At 32.4% G+C, this 19,569-nt stretch overlaps 1 protein-coding gene across 2 annotated transcripts; it reads right to left on the reverse strand.

Moving 5' to 3' along the window:
• Positions 1-4,759: 4,759 nt before the first annotated feature.
• On the reverse strand, positions 4,760-17,355 carry LOC127709834 (retinoid-inducible serine carboxypeptidase-like). Of its 2 annotated transcripts, none has more exons than XM_052215495.1 (12): positions 17,334-17,355; positions 16,018-16,154; positions 15,389-15,478; positions 14,420-14,581; positions 12,969-13,043; positions 11,365-11,475; positions 10,003-10,213; positions 8,717-8,827; positions 7,775-7,837; positions 7,218-7,295; positions 6,691-6,845; positions 4,760-5,992 (listed from the first exon to the last, which is right to left on the reverse strand). In XM_052215495.1, the coding sequence occupies exons 1-12, from the start codon at positions 17,338-17,340 to the stop codon at positions 5,933-5,935; spliced, it is 1,260 nt and encodes a 419-aa protein (XP_052071455.1). In that variant the 5' UTR covers positions 17,341-17,355; the 3' UTR covers positions 4,760-5,932. The 2 variants fall into 2 exon arrangements, with proteins under 2 accessions (XP_052071455.1, XP_052071454.1); XM_052215494.1 differs by lacking the exon at positions 17,334-17,355 and adding an exon at positions 17,119-17,266.
• Positions 17,356-19,569: the final 2,214 nt, after the last annotated feature.

Below are 19,569 nucleotides of genomic sequence, written 5' to 3' on the forward strand. Positions count from 1 at the left end.
CGTGTGTCCTTCGCCTTTTGGATTTAATGCGTAATGTCGATCAGCATACCATATGTGATCGTAATCATCCTCTTAAATGTCTGAGACATTGTTCTTGGTATGATTGACATGGCTAGGTGTATTGATGTCATTTTGATGTCTTTACTCTACATTGTGGTTGTTGTTTACTCAAGTCGACACTAACAGTTTCAAACATCCATGCACATGAGTTTGCCGTTTCAGTGGCGGATCCAGAAGGGGGGGGGGGGGGGGGGGGTTCCGTGGGTTGGAACCCCCCCCCCCCTTTATCCTGGGTTGGGACCCCCCCCCCCCTTTTATCCTGGGTTGGGAACCCCCCTTTTAAAAAAGGCTGGATCCGCCCCTGCGTAAAAAGAATCTCGCACGGTACTCTCAGGTGTATATATAACAAATTTCCCTCCGGTGTTCAACAGCAATATCTTATAGAAATCTGATTTTCCGATGATCAAATCTCTGATCGATCGCTGTGACAGGAGGAAGTAATTCGTGGTTCCGACTGGTCAAGGTAAAGTTTTCATGGTTAGTTCCGTTTTCTCAGAATTAAACTATAAGTTATCGGTCAACTACATTTAATGTATACACTGATAGTGAGGACATGTCGACATGACAAAAAATGGATGTTCATCTGTCCTTGATATATTTATCGATCTTCCCGTCGAAGAGTGGACTGATTTTGAATGTAGATAATCTGTATCTGTATCTGTATTTCCCACTTCTGTATATGGATGGATGCGTCACAGATTCCTTTCGGCTATTGCGTGACGGGTTGGTCTGCGCACAAGTTAGTCGCGCTTGCTGAGGAGTGCTGTTTTAAACTCCTGGGTTGTAGTGACGCACACTACTGAGTCCTCCGGATGGTTCCACTCTACTGCAGTGCGCACAAAAATGGAGTTTTTGAACTGGTCGGTCTTACTGTTTGGAACTATGCCCGCTCGTTTGTTGCTACGGACTTGTTGGTCTATAATGTTCTTAGTGATAAAGTTGTGAAAGGTTGTAGCTCTAATTTGTCGTTTTGGTCTGTGAAATTTAATAAGGTCGTCAGGAGGGAGCGCTGGTATCTTCCCCTCAACCACTTTGAAAAAGAAAATCAGTCGTTGCTGTTGACGTCTTGATTGTAGTGACGGAAGCTGCAGTTCTTGTAGCATTTTTGAAGGTCAACATGTTCTGACAGAATTCATCCTACATCGAACTCATTTTCATAGAAAGATGATAATGTTCAATTGATGTGATGCCTTTTATAAGACATGATCTGAACGATTTTTAACATAAAATTGATACAACAGTGTACACGCTGAAATTTATCGCCTGTTTTACCTATCAATGAATTTATTTTGAATGTCTGTAATATAAAGGTTTTACTACAAGTATCACATAAACTTATCAATGTTATATGAAAAGTAGGTCACAGTCAGATGAACCATGCCAGACAGACATGTACATCTTACAATCATTTCTCTCACTAACTATGGTGGTCATATCGCTGATAGAACCTGAACGCCAGATCAAACCACAAAATCTTAACATTGACCAATGAACCATGATAACAAGGTCAAGGTCATATGAACCATGCCATACAGACATATTTACCTTGCAATCGTTCCATACCCCAAATTTAATTAATCTATTTCTTATCATATCTGAGAAAAAGACCAAACCACAAAAACTAAACATTGTCCAATGAACCACGAAAATGAGGTCAAGGTCAGATGAAACCTGCCAGACGGACACGTACACCTTACAATCATTCCATACATCAAATATAGTAGCCCTATTGCTCAAAGTATATGAGAAATAGGACAAACCACAACAAGAGTGCACACGCTGAAATGTCTCGCATACTATACTGACCATTAATTTTATGTTGATAGTCCTACATATAAAGTTTTACTACAAGTATCACATTAACATTTATGATCCAAGAAAATGAGGTCAAGGTCAGAAAAACCAAGCTGGAAATACATGTACACCTTTAATACAATCATTCCATACACAGAATATAGATGACCTATTGCTTATAGTATAAAAGAAACCGACCAAACCTTGGAAATTCTATATTGACCAATGAATCATGAAATTAATTCAAGGTCAGATGAACCCTGCCAGACAGACATGTACACATTAAAATCATTCCATGCATCAAATATAGTTGACCTATTGCTTAAAGTATCTAAGAAACAAAGTTAACCAGGAAAACTGAACATTGACCAATCAACCATGAAAATGAGGTGAAGGTCAGATGATACATGCCAGACAGATATATACACCTTACAATAATTCCATACACCAAATATAGTTGACCTATTGCTTAAAGTTTAAGAAAACAGACCAAAACACAAAAACTTAACATAAGCAATGAACCATGAAAATGAGGTCAAGGTCAAATAAAACCTGCCAGACTGACATGTACATCGTAAAATATTTCCATAAACCAAATATTGTTGACCTACTGCATACAGTATCAGAAGAACAGATCAAAACACAAAAACTTAACATTGAGCAATGAACCGTGAAAATGAGGTCAATGTCAAATGAAACCTGCCAGACTGACATGTACATCATAAAATATCTCCATACACCAAATATAGTTGACCTATTGCATACAGTATTAGAAAAACAGACCAAAACACAAAAACTAAACTATGACCACTAAACCATGAAAATGAGGTCAAGGTCAGATGACACCTGCCATTTGGACATGTACATCTTACAATCATTCCATACACCAAATATAGTAGACCTATTGCTTATAGTATCTGAGATATGGACTTGACCACCAAAACTTAACCTTGTTCACTGATCCATGAAATGAGGTCGAGGTCAGGTGAAAACTGTCTGACAGGCATGAGGACCTTGCAAGGTACGCACATACCAAATATAGTTATCCTATTACTCATAATAAGTCACTGAACCATGAAAATGAGGTCAACGACAATGGACATATGACAGACGGAAACTTCATATCACAAGGCATCTATATACAAAGTATGAAGCATCCAGGTCTTCTACCTTCTGAAATATTAAGCTTTTAAGAAGTTAGTTAAATCCCCTGCTGCCGCTGTATCTCTATCCCTATGTTGAGCTTTCTGCGACAAAAGTCGCAGGATCAACAAAAACTAAACATTGTCCATTGAACCATGAAACTGGTTAAGGTCAGATGAAACCTTCAAGTCGGACATGTACACCTTACAATCATTCCATACACCAAATATAGTTGACCTAATGCTTATAGTAGCTGAGATATGGACTTGACTACATAACTTTAACCTTAATCACTGATCAATGAAAAGAGATCGAGGTCAGGTGAACCCTACCTGACGGACTAGTAGACGTTGCAATGAACCCATACACCAAATATAGTTATCCTATTACTCAAAATAAGTGAGTATTTCAAGTAGTCACTGAACCATGAAAATAAGGTCAAGGATAATGGACAGATGACAGACGAAAACTTTGTAATATAAGGTATCTGTATATAAGGTATGAAGAATCCAGGTCTTCTACCTCTGAAATATAAAGCTTTATATAATAGTTTACGCCGTCGCCGCCACCAGATTGTAATCCATCTGTCTCGCATACTGCAACTTTTGTCGCTGGCGAGACACGATTGTTCAGTTTATTACATTTTCTTTATTGCTCGTTAAAACCACTTAGCATACAAGTCCATAACAATTGTGGTCCTATTATGGTATTTATGATAACATTTTGTGAGGAATTATCAGTTTGTCATCTTGTCTATCCTTTATGTTGGCAATTTAATTCCTAATTTTATCATATCTTAGGGATTGAGAATTTTGATTAACCGATGATTTCAGAAATTAGTAAGGTCTTATGAGTTTTATACTAGAAACATCTACCATTCAGTATTATCTTAGCTAGTAACATGACAGTTGTCATAAGCAAAAGCAGCTTACCTTTACAGAGGACCTCAGTGCAACTTCACTTTTTGATGGGGTTCATAAGCACTACTTAATAAATGAGTGCACACACTGACTTTTCTCGCCTATTTTACTGAATATGATTGATTTTATAATAATGGTCTTAAAGAGAAAGGTTTAAATACAAGTATCACATAAACTTATCATTATCAGTGATCCATGACAATGAAGCCAAGGTCAGATAAATCCTACTATACAGACATATAAACCTGACAATCATTTCATACACCAAATAGAGTTTACCGGTTGCTTATTGTATCCAAGAAAAAGACCAAACCATGAAAACTTTACATTGACAATTGAACCATAACAATGAGGTCAAGGTCAGATGACACATGCCTGACAGACATGTACACCTTACAATCATTCTGTGCCCAAAATATAGTTGACCTACTGCCTATGGTATCTGAGAATCAGATTTTGGGCATAATTTCAAAGGATTCATCACAAGATCAACAAGTTATGACTTTGGATTTGTCTTATTGTTAACTGCTACAAGTTTTAAATAATAAGTTCTTCAACAAGATTCTCATTGCAATTTTACAGGCAGGGATTTAATGTTGACATTTGAATGTCTACCACACACACAATCTTTAACACAAGCACACATTCAACTGCAGAATCAGATGTTCAGGACACCATACTGAATGCAACAATGGACTGCTGGACTTAATTTTAAAGCTGGATTTAGAGAGAGGTATTGTGTAATTGGGTTACTGTGTAATTCAGGTTTGACAACATCTTCTTATTTCATATCAATGTGATATGGTTATCAATTCATGCAGTGAAATTTCTAACAATTTAACTGTTAAAATAACAATAATTTATTTCATAAATTATTAATGTATAAATCATATAAATACTATTAGTCAAAATACATTTTGATTTCTTAAATTTTACCCTATGACATAGATTAATTTTTACAATAAAAAAATTAAGGTAAGATATATTATGCATTTAGTTTAGAGCCAAACAGAAACTCTGTAACCATATTTTCGAATTACAACAGGAGCAATAAATAATCAATTTAAATCAAAGTTCAAAAATCACAATAATAAATGCTCACAACAATTTCTGAATTTACAGTGTTCAGTAATGTTTACAGAAGTACCCTAGTACAGTGTATATGAACATTACAGGTGATTGTTAAAGTCACATAATTTCATCAATTTGTGTCACAACGGATTTATCTAAGAATAAACTGCACTCTCAAAGACAGTCTATACTGTATTTTGACCTTTAAAAAAAAGGTAAATTTTATCTTAATGCACTAAAATCATCATTATAGAATTATCTCCCTTCCAGGATATAAAGTAAAGTTTACTTTTGTAAAATTGATTTCAATGAATTCATTTTTATTTATGTTTATGAGGTTTCCTGCTGAGCCAATTCTCAAACATCATTAACACTGAGTCTTGTGAATCCTGATTATCTCCCCTTATTGTAATCTTTGTCTTGTGTTATATTTCATTAAAATCTATTGAACCGTGAACAGAGGAGTTGTTAGGTATAAATTGGAACTGTCAATAAAATTAGACTTGAGTACCATTGTTTCAAACTCTACTGTATTTATGTAAATTCAGACACTGTCTTGTGTATTTATTAAGCTAAGAACAGGGTTAACATATAAGATTAAATAAACCAATGTAAGAAAATGCCTTAGACATCCTGCTATCAGGATTTAAAATGCCTGAGAGTAAAATTTCCCTGATGAAGGTGTATGAGATTTTCAAGTCTTGCTTTCTTGCTAATGCTTAATTCTTTTTCTTAATCACTAAGCATTCCAATTGAATCAAAACTTTCAGAAATAGTTGGTAAAAGTATGCGTCTTTAGCAAGGAATTTGAGCGAGACAGGAATTTATCAGTCCAAAGCAATCTAACGATATTTATCAACAAGGCAAGTAATAAACATCCCATGAAAAAATCAGTATATGGAATGTTTATAATGTTTACAAATATTTTTAATATCAGAGTCTCATTATTTGCTTATAATCCTTTTGACCATTTCGAGTGCTGCATTTCCATTATCCTTAGGAACCTGAAATATAATATAAAAATGATTTTAAATACAATTTTGATTTTAATTTTTGGATTTTTGGATTTTTTGGTGTTTTTACGCCACTTTTAAGCACTGCTTTTGGGCTATTTCGTGGCGGCCAGTTTTTATTAGTGGAGGAAGCTGGAGCGCCTGGAGAAAACCACCGACCTTCTTTTAAATACGAGGAGGGTAGAGTAGTACTAAAAAAAATCATTTTACACCCACCTGATTTCCATGTTAAGAACTGTGTCATGATTGTCTTTAGCTAATCTAATTATATATTGTCTTTTAAAGAATTAGGTGTTAATAGTTGATTGTCTTAGATAAATAACTTTTGTAGACTCTGGGCAATTTAGAACTTAACATACTGTAAAAACACTTGTCAATAATTAAACATGATATGGTAGCCTCTAGATGTCTTTTAGAATCCATTTTTTTTTTGTGTTGCATGGTTGATGACTCCTTGACATTTAATCCACATTAATTAATTCATAATAACCTTACAGAAATTACCATGATGATAGTTCACAAATGGCCTTTCATCATTTAATATCTTCAAATGCAGTTAATTTGTGACTCAGTTGAGTTATTGTGTGTTAATTTTGAAACACTAACATACATTTTAATCCTTAGAAACCCATACATTTCAATCTTTGTGTACATTATACAGGGCTATTAATTTAATTATGCAACCTTACCATGTGACCAGCATCCAGTATCCAGTAGACTGAGAAATTTTTAACAGATTTATAGAATGCTGTCGTTAGTTTTGTACAGGGATCATAAAGAGGCTGTCTTGTAGCATTGTAGTAATCTTTATATATACCAAGCTGTGTGATCCATTTCTCTGTACCTATAAAACACACCAGTATATACAATTTAAATACATTTGAAGGAAGAGAATGGGTAAAATGGCAATTTATCCATATAACCTGTATACCACTCTAGTACATACAATGTAATAACAAAACCAATAAAATTGCATTTTTTCTAAAAAGCATGTTTAGTAAGACATCTTGCACTTCAGTTAATTAATTTTATGTAAATCTGTGTACAATGTATTCAATAGTAAAATATTGCATCCCCTTTATTCATGTTATGTGTGGAATATCAAAACTTTAGAAAAAAAACATGTTATCAATTTCTGCTACATATCTGTATTATACTTGTTTTTTTTTGTTACAGTATATTTTGCATTCAAAGGTATTAATTGTTAAATTCTGACCTGGTGTAGCCACTATTATATCTAACTGTCCTGTGTATACCACAACTGACAGGCTGGTGTTCTGTATCAAATAGTCCACTGTAACATAAATATATACCAAAATAATTTGAATCATGTATCAGACAATAAATAAATTAAAGCTTTAATGGGAAAAGCTGATAAGTTTGATTAGTTTTTCTTTGTTTTAAATGTATTTAAATGATATATAAATATTATGTTTAAATGATTTATTTCTTTTAAATCTTGGTTTAAAATTATGTTTTGTACACATATTTCTTAGCTAAAAAGTGCTTTCTTCAATGGTTGAAGAGTTGATGTGGTTTCACTCAAATTTCCTCGGCCTCTTTTTTTATGTGTGCATTTATATTAAATTAACTTTTCAGGAAAAGGGCAATCAATTGTGCAAAAAATAAATTTTTGTGAAGAAACTCATTTAGCATATTCAATTGTTGCATTGTAAAGATGAATAACTGTTTAAATTTGTTGTAACAATAAAAAACATTAAAACCGCCTATGAAATTAATGTACTGGCATATGTTTACATTGTTTTTTTTTACCTATATCAACAACTGGCTTCATAAAATCTTCTGCTTGATATATAAACACTTTTCCTGATTGTGCTGAAACATAAATTTTAAAAGATAATAAGTACATTTATCGCTATTTTAGGAATTTTTCCTATGATCTTGCTGACTGATAATTTCCGTTCTTAGCGGAGTCAAGTGATATGAAAACGGAGTCGAGTGATATGAAAATTATCGCTAGAAACTAAGTGAACACGTGCCGTTGTCAAGGAAATTAACAACGTCTTCATAGGTAAAATAGCGATAAACAGATTATCATTGGTCATCTCAACTCGATTGCTTTTCTCACTTTCGCCATACCGGCTCAAGCGAGAAAATCAATCTCGTTGAGATGATCAACGATAATCTATAATTACATGCTTTAATTTCGATATAATTTAATAATTTCCACTCAGCACACTAAATGAAAAAGCTATGAAGATTAGTTTTAACATATTTTAAGAAGCAGAATGTACAAAGTAATATACGCAACAAAAAGAAACAACTGACACTTTAAACTTTGGATCAGGAAATAAAAGCCAAAAATTCATTTCATCTAATACTGTTAATTTTCAAGATACTCCAAGAATGATGTTTCACACTTTAATGAGTTTTAATTAAACTTGGACTTACAAAGCTGGTTGGAAATTTTCTTTTCTTTCTTTAAGTGAACTCAAATTTGGTTTTTGTTCACATCATCATGTTTGATTGTCATAATTATATGTACTGGAAAAAAAATGGTTGAGTCCCATATAAACAGAACCTTAACATTGCTGATACATCAAGAATAGTATTGAACAGAATATTATTATCAGTGACAGATATTCCCTATAAAATCATTCTGCTTCTACAGAGGAAGAATAAGGGGAGGGGGGGGGGGGGATCTGTATACAGACTATCTGATTAAATGTCAACAGTAACATGTAAGTAACTCACCTCCCCATTCAACCTTCTCTGGTATATTTAACATTTTTTTTACTTTCCCATTCATTAATGCTGTCAGTTTGTCTGTCCGTAAAGCACCAATCATTCTGTTTATCATTCTTTCTGAAAAAGTTACAATAGATATCATAAACACAGAAATAAATGCAAAATAAAAGAAAGAATGCGTTAGAGAAAAAGAAAATTGTTACCATCAGGACGATCCTTGAAAAGTATGATTCAAATAAACCCTTTTTATAAAAGGGAATGCATTTAATGCATATGTCCATCTATGGCTTCATCTAACAAGACCCAGTATTTATAGACGTATTTACACTTGTATGCAAATTTATCCGCCATTTACTTAAAATCACGCTAGTTCTTGTAAAATTTGACATCACAATTTAAAAAATTTGACGTCATAGTTAAGTGATTGTTGCTTGACATCAGAAGGTTATTCAGAGACGGATCTAAGGTCATTCTGAGACAAAATTCAGCTAAAAAAAAAGTGTAAATACGTTTATTGAGGACTTGAATATTGGTAAATATTTTTACAAACTGTCATGTTCATACCAGAAGTCAAAATCTGAACAAACCTGTGACCAGTTTTAATTGGTGGAGGAAGTCAGAGTACTCCTAAAGAACCACAACCCTTCACAGGAAAACTGGAAAGCCTTGTCAATAAATATCAGAGTCAAACGAACCTTGTCATGAGCAGGATTCAAACTCATAAACTCAAGCCAATGACAATAGGGTTTTGATGTTATGCAATCTTTATCCCAAAAATTATCAATATGAAATACCTTTTACAACATTTAGTTCTATCTGAGAGTAATTTAAAATTACTATCGGTGTTTTATCTCCATGTCCTATCTTAAGCAATAGTGGTCATGTTGATTGGCCAGCAGGGTGTTTGATGATAATATTTAAATGAACTTACAATGACGATTCATGCTTAGTCAATCTGATTTTGGTATAAATAGCCAAAATGTTGTCATAGTAAAATGATTTTATGTTTTTCTGATATGGTCTGAAAACCCTGTTTATAGTGAAACTCTTATACTTGATACCAAATACTGTAAATGTAATGATGATAGATAATCGTATTTCTAAATGCGGCAAACTGGTCAAAAACAATTACCTAATAAAACTTGTTTAAATATGTTTTTCTACACTGCTACTTGATTGAAAAATTTACAAAAAACTTATAAAAATACATATGTAACAAATGATTCTCATTGGCGACTACTAAGCAGGGAATACCCTCAAAGAAAAAAAGTTCACCATATTGTAAAGCTCACCTTTAAGATTATTTGAAGATTTAAGCCCTGCTTCTGAACCTCCCCAGGCCAACATGTTATAAAAGTTGACACCATTACTTTCTGTCTCTAAGATATCCTGAACGATCCCCCATTGTGTTGTGGCCTCTTTCCACATTCCTCCCTCTATCATCTGTGTCATCTTCAATGCCGCTTCATTTATTTTGTAAAATCCTTTTTCATCTATAATAGACTGTAATAAAAAATGAAAACAACACTTCATTTCATGCGTCCGAGGCGCTTTTCTTGATTTACCTTCATCAGGGAACGCTCAAAGCCAAACATTTGAAAGATATACTCAATCAAGTGTGTAATTATTATTATAATACTTACTGTGGATTCATTATTATTCGTTGGATACCAATTTTTGTGGGTTTTGTGGGTACAGGTGAACCATGAATTCAAATGTTCAACGAATTACAAATTTTCTATAGGCTTTGTATGCAGAGATTGGCAAAACCACGAATTCAAATACCCACGAAAATGCAAGTTTTCCTCAATCCACGAAAATTGATACTCACGAAAATAAATGAATCCACAGTATTTTGATTATTGCTTTTATGATGATGGTAGAAAATATGTAGCTTAATAGAAATTGGATAATTTTTATGAGTAGGAAATATGTTTATTTGTCTAGCACCATTTTTTATAATGGAAATAAAAAGACACAGTATATCAATAGAAAATTGAATTCATGACACAACATCACTACAGGCAAATAACTACAATTACAAAGTGGTCATTTAAGTAGGGTTGAGCTCCTAAAATCAACTACATGTAATTATGAATCAATGTGATTCTAAATTTTTCAATTTGCTTCTTATATTTTTTATCTAATCACAGATTGAATGATTTAAGTAAATTCAGCATTAGTTCATAAATTAAAATGTTATAGTTCCAGCTTTTCAACTTATATATCTTCATCTGAAGCGGAAAATGTTGAGTTATATCCCTTTGAATTAATGTCAGGCATACCAGGTACATAACATTTCAATATGAAAATCAGATTAATTTTATTTCTCTAAATTTTTTTCAACTTATTAAAAAATAGTAAGGGCTATCCTTTGCTTCCATCTCTAATACCCACAGAAAAATAATATCACCTGGTGTTCAATCCTCCCATACATTCTTCACTGGAAACAGCCCTAATTACACCTCTGGTTTATTTCAGATTTTCATTCCTGGACAAGCCTTGTCTACAGAAATTTGACCCCTCAATCTATTTTCTATATTCAGAGTAAAATTTAAATGAAAACAAAGCCTACCCACATTAAAATCTGCAATAACTAACAAACAGCAGATGAATTATTCCTAAATTGATTTCCATTATAACCAAAAACTTACATTGGTTAAAATATATGGAGCCCAGTTTACAGTTGAATCTACTGGAGAAATCCATGAATCACCAAGAGCCAAACCTTTAAAATTGACTTTTATCTTTCCTGAATTCATATTCTGCAACAAAAATAAATTATGAACAATTAAGAAATATTTGAGTATGAGCATTGATTTGTATAGCTATTGTATTTCAGAAATTTTTATGTACATATTTTATCAAGGTCACTGTCTTATTATTGTTGCCTATGTCTCATTTTCTGTGAAAGTACTTTTATTCGTGGGGTACCAATTTTCGTGGTCTTCGAATTTAAGTGTCCAACGAAATATAACAACTGTTTTCCAAATCAAGATAAGGAACGATCCCATGAACATGATGTAGGTTTGACTACATGGATACGGCGTATAATCTAGAGAAAACATCGAATATAGGTAAACGCACTATGAACTATATACATGTATGTACATCTTCAAACAGGGTTTTACCCACTTAATCTTTAAAGAACCTAAACAGTACGTCTTTTGACCTTTTAATTGTCATGAAAAATTTGTTTTGATCGATGAACGTCAGACTTCCAGTGATGATATGCGATGATGAAGTGTTCATGTTATCTCCTCATGATTCACATACATAAAAAATAATTCCATATTGGGATTGCTTTCTTATTTCATAAGAATAAATTCTACAATTCAAACTACATTTGCAGCAATTTTTTTTTTATGTAACTGTGTTCTTTAAGTGACATGTTTATTGCCCAATTAACTCCTTTTATGATCGTTAATCTGTTGATTATTTGATCTCTGGTTAATTAGTGTCATCACTTCTAATTACACGTGTTTACTTAACAATTTCCGACAACAATTCTGAGACAATTTGTAGGCATAGATAAATCAGCTTATTTCCGGAACAATTGTTTTATTAAAAATTTGATGATTGTTGTCAGTAATGAAGACGATCAAGTAAGTGAAAATGGACACCTAATTTGCAACAAATGATTTATTTTCAAGAATTTTCGTTTCTGATGGCTTCAAATTCTTCACTCATTTTTTTTGTCAGAAAACTAAAATCCACGAATTTAAGAACCCACGAACATGTAACTTTTGCTCAAACCACGAAAATTGATACCCACGAATAAAAGTACTTTCACAGTATACCATATGTTTCTTTTCTGAAGATTTAATTGTCTGATTAACAGGATTTATTAACGACATTTTTTACTCAATACATATGAGTACACATATTCATTGGCATTTTTTTACAAAATTTGTGCTCTAAACACCAAATCCAGTAATTTTTATTGGCTGAATTCTGAGTCTGAACACAATAATCATACTTTAATAATGTTTATGACTGCAAGGCCAGGGTAATTGAGAAACCAATACAATAGCAATTAACGGTTGAGATTATATGTAAAACTGATGTTCACCAAATATCTATCTTGCATAATGTATAATGAAACATGGAAATGTACAGTAGCACAGTGCAGATAAAAAAAAACAGATAAAAATTGTACAAAATGGTAGTGGCCTTTTACTGCTGATGTACAGATGATGAGGCATGGTAAATGGTCAAAGCCATCATAGACTTAATAAAATTATAGAAGATATCTTACCTGATATAATGATTTACTAATGGCAGCTGTCATTTTACCTCCATATGACTCACAAAATATGTAAAATGGAACATTCTAGAAAAAACAAATGTTATTCAGTGGTTGTCATCTAGCATATTTACTTTACGTTTATTGTTTTGTACATAAATCAGGCTGTTGGTTTTCTTGTTCGAATTGTTTTACATTTTGTCATTTCAGGGCCTTTTATAGATTACTATACAATTTGGGTTTTGCTTATAAGTTAACCAAATAATAAATGAAATAAATGGAGAATGTGTCCAATGGAAACAGAAAATTCCCCCTGCTTGCATATAACATTATAAAGGGACAGAAAAGGTGACACCACCCAAAAATTCAAACTTGTTCTAAGTTTTGTGGTACAGGTAATAAGCATTGTGTATAAGTTTCATAACATTTAATTGAGGCAAACTTAAGTAAGAGAACAGAAACGAAAAATTCAGCAATTTTTCCATTTGAAAAGGGCATAACTCTAGAATGATAAAAGTGATACCACCCAAATTCAAACTTGATCTGTGTCTTATGGTAATTAGCATTGTGTACATGTTTCAAAGCATTTGGTAGAAGGAAACTAAAGTAAGATAACAGACCAACTTTCGAGACATACGTAGAGATGTATGAACGGACGTACAGATGGATAAGGGTAACACTTAATGCCCCCTATGCTGCAGCAGGCACATAAAAAGAATATTATTTTTGTACAAAACTTTGGCTTTGGATTGACCTATTGTCCTTTACATCCTTTTCCTTTGGTCACTGGTGAATAGTTATCTGGTTGTCACATTGGCAACCATTCAACATCTCAATATTATCATACATTTAGAATCTTAATCAATGTCAATATAAAAATAAGAATATGAATGTTTTTATTCCTTATGTTTTTACCATTGCCCTGTACTTTGTCTGTTCGATATTACCGTTACTTTTTGAATATATTGATCTTTCACCTTTTAGCTAGTGCAAAGACAGATTAAGAAATGCTTATTTTACAGCATCTTTAAATCATTCGCAATCTAATTTTTTTACATCCACATTTTAATTAGCTTTAAGAAACCATGATGATGTTCGTGCTTAATACTTACCCTATTTCCCATAGTCATCTCCAAATTATGGTTTGTAATAAATTGGAATTTGTCATGCTTTTTGCAAGTACACAGTGTTTTGTATAACGTTTAAATATATAAAAGTTCAAAGTCAGAATAATGAACAGATTGTTTTCTGTAACTGGTTGGCTTAGAGTCAGAATAATGTTTCTGATCTATTTTGCTATGGATTATTTGGCTTAGAGTCAGAAAACGTGTGAAAGAACATGCTGTGAAGCTTTTGTCATCAGGCAAATGCAGCATCATAAAATTCAACTTTTGAGGTACTAGCTTTATACACTTCAAGAACTATGAGAATCCATACAAATTTGTTAATAATTGGATGCTTACCTGAAATTTTTTACCTGTAGGGCTGTTGAAGAATGTGGTAAGAAGAACCATCATATCATTAGCAATCATACTGACATCTGTAGTAAAGGCATCATCACTATCTACATAGCTATATCCTGCTCCAACAGGATTGTCAACATACAATAGACTGGCTATTTTAAGCTGTAAACAAACCATAATATCAAAATTGGTCAAGTAACTTCAGATTAGCAAAAGAGAACTGAAAACAAATGAAACATGTCAGCAAACAACAAGCTGGCAAATGAGAGTTGTTAACAAACAATACATGTCAACAAACAACAGAAAGAAAGTGAGAGAAATTAACAAACAATACATGTCAACTAACAACATACTGGAAACTGAGAGCTGCTTAAAAACAAAACATATCAAGAAACAACATACTGGAAACTGATAGCTGTTAACATGGTTAACAAACAACAAATGTCAACAAACAAGAGGCTGAAAATTGAAAAATGTTAACCACAAATATGTCAACTAACAACTGACTTGAAACTGAGAGCTGTTAACCAACAAAACATGTCAGCTAACAACAAGCTGGAAACTTAGTGCTGTTAACAAACAAAAAGGCTAAATTCAGAAAGTGGAAAAAATACAACACACATCTAAAAAACAATTATGCAAACAAAAAAAAGAGAGTTGCAATGAAAATAACACTTAATTAATAATACCTGGCATTTTGACCTGATTTATCTGATACATATATCTGTACATGCTGTATGCAGTTTTTTCCGAAATCGCAATAATTAATCTCGCATTTTTGTCCATTTTTCCAAAATCACAATAATAAAGGCATGCAATAATTTCTGAATTTACAGTAGATCTTAGAAAACTGGTTAACAAACTGTAATTCTAGGTTTAAATTAGAAAAGTAGGTCTGTATGATGGACATGTCGTAACAACAGTCAATATGAATATGCCTTTACTCAACATAATAACTACAGCACTTACCCAAGTTGTATTTCTGGGGTTCATGTTCACATCCAAAGGTCCTAACTCCATAAAGTTACCAAACCCTGTACTTGAACCTCCAGGGCCTCCCTATAATAATACAAAAGAAACAAATGTGATTATGTCATTCAACAAGTAGCAGAATGTTCAGGTGCCTGTCCTTAGTCAGGAACCTTGTCAGTGGTTGTCTCATGTCATATCTTAAATAGTATTTTTTATGTATTCACAACTTTTTAGACTATGAAGAATAATGATATAGAGCTTAATCATATAAGCATGTCATAAAGAAACCTATTTATTGTTGTAAACTGTACATGATATTTGTTAACTATATGATAGATACTATGGATTCATTTATTTTCATGGGTATGAGTTTTCGTGGATTGAGAAAAAAATGAATTTTTGTGGATATTTGTGATTTTGTGGTTTTGTCAAAGTCTGCATACAAGCCTAAAGAAAATTTGTACTTAGTTGAACATCTAAATTTGTGGATAATCTTTATCTACAAAATCTATGATATTTGATATCCCCCAAATAATAATGAAACCATAGAACTATATTTTGCACAAGAGCAAAATGGCTAAAGATCTGTCAGTACTTTTCTTGATTATACTGTTGTATGTTAATACCTGAAGCCACATAATGAGAGGAACTTGTTGGTATCCCTGCATAGACTGGGTGTATTGTAACCACCAGAACATATGAGCCTTGTCACGTACATCAACATAACCAAAGTCTTGTTTTATGTCAAAAAAGTTACTTGAACCTGCAATGGATAATTAAAAGATGATGAAAATTAATAATCAGTAATTTCAGAGATAATTCTAACACTTCAAAAATGGAGCAAACTGACAAATATTGAATTTTTTACACAAAGACCATTACAGATAAATGGTATATAATTGGTGAAAATAAGTGTAAAATTACTAAAATACTACATCAAACTTTTTTTCATTCATATATCTTAAATGTGTCAGTTTCTACATTTTACCTATGTAACTAGATGTTTTATGACCTTGTCCTGTCTGATAAATATTTACATTGTCATGTATAGTACCTAGATGTTGTATGACCTTGTCCTGTTTGATAAATATTTACATCGTAATGTTAATGGTAATCTTAAAAAAAAAACACTATCCAAGTTATAAAATCTTTATAAATAACCCAAGGACACAATAATTAGTGATGATTTTGATGATTTATACATGTAGCTTGGCAAACTCTGTAAATGTTTCCCAAAAGGATGACTGGGGAATAGAAATATGTCACTCTTGGTCTTCTTACATCCGGCAGTAAAACCCTTGCCAGAGTGGAGCATCCAAGTTTCCCAGACCTTCATCCCAGGCGTCCTCTTTTATAGGACCTACCTATTGTATTTATTTTGTTTGACTTTTTCTGTTTTCCATTGATTTTGTCTAAAAAAAGATTTTTTGCAAGGACATTTTTAATAGTCATTTAAATTGAGCTTTTAATACACCATATGGATTATTATGACTCATTTGAGTGATTGTCTAGGGTGATTATGCAGGTTTGGTAAAATAAGCAAAATCAAAAACAACTAGGCAAAAGAATCATAATTTTTAGTATATACCACTTTTGTCAACCCCCATTATGCTTATATTTAAATATATATTATAATAGACCTGGGAACAGTATATCTAATATATATGTTCCTGAATAGACCTAGGAGATGTTGATGTTTTGCAAATAAATTTTGAAGGCATACTCACTATAAATAGACAAAAAACAGCAAGACATCAAAATATAAACGACAAAAGTATTCATCCTTTCTTAGGTCATTGGTGAAGTAATCATGTGTTTACTGCCCACATGACCACAATAGTGTGACTTGGGATTCCCCTTTTTGTATGAATAAAAGTAAGATAATATTTTAACGTATGATGGCAGCAATTTCTGTAGCATTACTATTTTTTACTATATTTACCGTGCATTTTAGTTTGTAGTTTTTTAGTTATTTTTATTTATTTAATCGAATATTTTATTATTACGACGAAGAACATTTTCAAAGTCTTATCAACACCAAGGATTTGTACAAATCCTTGTCAACACTGATCAAAGGTTGTTCAATTTCGAATTCTTCAAAACATAATCTTTCAGCTACTAATTTCCGGAAAAACCCATCCTAAAACGAAAGCAAACATCCGCATGTATAAAAAAACAACATATTTGATCATATATAACAAAATGTATAGACTCCGGCTAAAATCCAGTTTATGCGATTGTTGAGGTAAATTTATTGTTGTTTGAGTTGAACCATTCGCTGAAACATATTTTTTTTTACGATGCAACAATGCAATATCAGTATAAAACTTAAAGGTTCACCATAACCAGCATTTAACAAAATTGCCTCTGAATTAAAGAAACAAAACTCTGCAATTGTGAAAGTTTTAAAGCCCATCTATTAAAAGCGATCAATAACTGTGTATTTGCATTCAGGTGTCACAGGTCAAATGTATTCGTTCATTGTGTGTTAATTTACGTTTTTTGATTGAGTTAAGCCTTCCAATTGATATATTATAGTGTGTTTTTCTATGTTGTGATGCTATACTATTGTTTCAGAAAAGGGAGAAGGTTTGGTACCATTAAAACGTTTAATCCCGCTGCAAATGTTTGCACCTGTCCTAAGTCAGGAATCTGATTACAGTAGTTGTCGTCTGTTTATGTAGTTCATACGTGTTTCTCATTTTTATATAGATTAGACCGTTGGTTTTTCCGTTTGAATGGTTTTACACTAGTAATTTTTTGGGGCCCTTTATAGCTTGCTGTTCGGTGTGAGCCAATGCTCTGTGTTGAAGGCTGTACCTTGACCTATAATAGTTTACTTTTATAAATTGTAACTTGGATGGAGAGTTGTCTCATTGGCACTCATACCACATCTTCCTATATCTATTGACTATATTATCGTTCATTCTGTACTTTTACCAAGGATTTATCATTAAAGTAACGAGTATTCGACAATCGATTGATTCAACAACAGTTGATTATTCCTTCATTTTTTAATTCAATTCAGGTAAAAAGAATGTATTGAATAGACAACTTAACGATTAATTAATTCAACAAATCTTTAACGAACGATACGATAGGTAACGATTGAAAAACATTTGTCGAATCAATCAACTCAATTTATTCATGATGAATACTCAATCATAACGATAGATACGATCATGCAATAACGATTGAATCAACCCAATTTGTTTAAGACGAAGTTTCAGTCATTACTGTTGACAACGATTGAACATCATTTGCTATAGTTTTACAACATGAGCACTGGGTGAGATTAACTCTATGAAAATAATACATGTGTATGTAAGAATGGGTATGGTGAACATAAGTTCACACAATTGAAAAATGAACAAAAGTTGTGGCACAGGAACAGCGCTTTTATTAATTTGCTCCATAGCACTGGTTTGAGCAGAATTCTTTACTAAAGTACACAGTGTCAAAACTGTACCATTGAAGACACACAGAACAGAGGCATTATTAAGGAGCATTTTGGGGGCAATACAATGTCACCTACTGGTTTCCTAGATTTTTTCATGATTCATGCTATTTCTAAATAATTCACCAAACATCATTCCAATCAACTGCAAACTCTATTGAATATGATCGATAAGATCGTGCTAGGTTTAAAATATTGTATATGTTTTCTGTGCATTTATATCTAAAAATTTCTTTATTTTAGAAAGAATGTACATGTATATTCTGGATGATATATTAGCACAAACTTGGTCAATTTGATTTCTCCAGTTAAGTGTGCTGTCAATTTTAACACCTAATAATTTTTCACATGAAGAATTTTGTAATACTTTTGAATTTATTATTAAGTTTGGTTGATAAGTCTGAATTGATAGTTTCTGCTTTGTTCCAGTAACCAAATATTTTGTTTTATTTGCATTAGCAAAAAATGATTAGTGAACATGTTATTCATTTTGCACCACTCTTCAACCCTGTATAAATCTTCTTGAACATCATCATGTATATTTTCTATGACAATCATACCAGTAATCATTGATAACCAATTATTTTGTTATTTTATTTAGTTAAAAAAATGGTATTGTATATTGTTTTGTAATAACGATGATTATTCTGCTCACTTATGGGTGCCGTGATTGGCACAATAAGATATCGTGTATCTTGTGTACAAAGAAAAGGATATAATG

Source organism: Mytilus californianus, unplaced genomic scaffold (genome assembly GCF_021869535.1).
Source record: "Mytilus californianus isolate M0D057914Y unplaced genomic scaffold, xbMytCali1.0.p SCAF_7, whole genome shotgun sequence".
Lineage (NCBI taxonomy): Eukaryota > Metazoa > Mollusca > Bivalvia > Mytilida > Mytilidae > Mytilus > Mytilus californianus.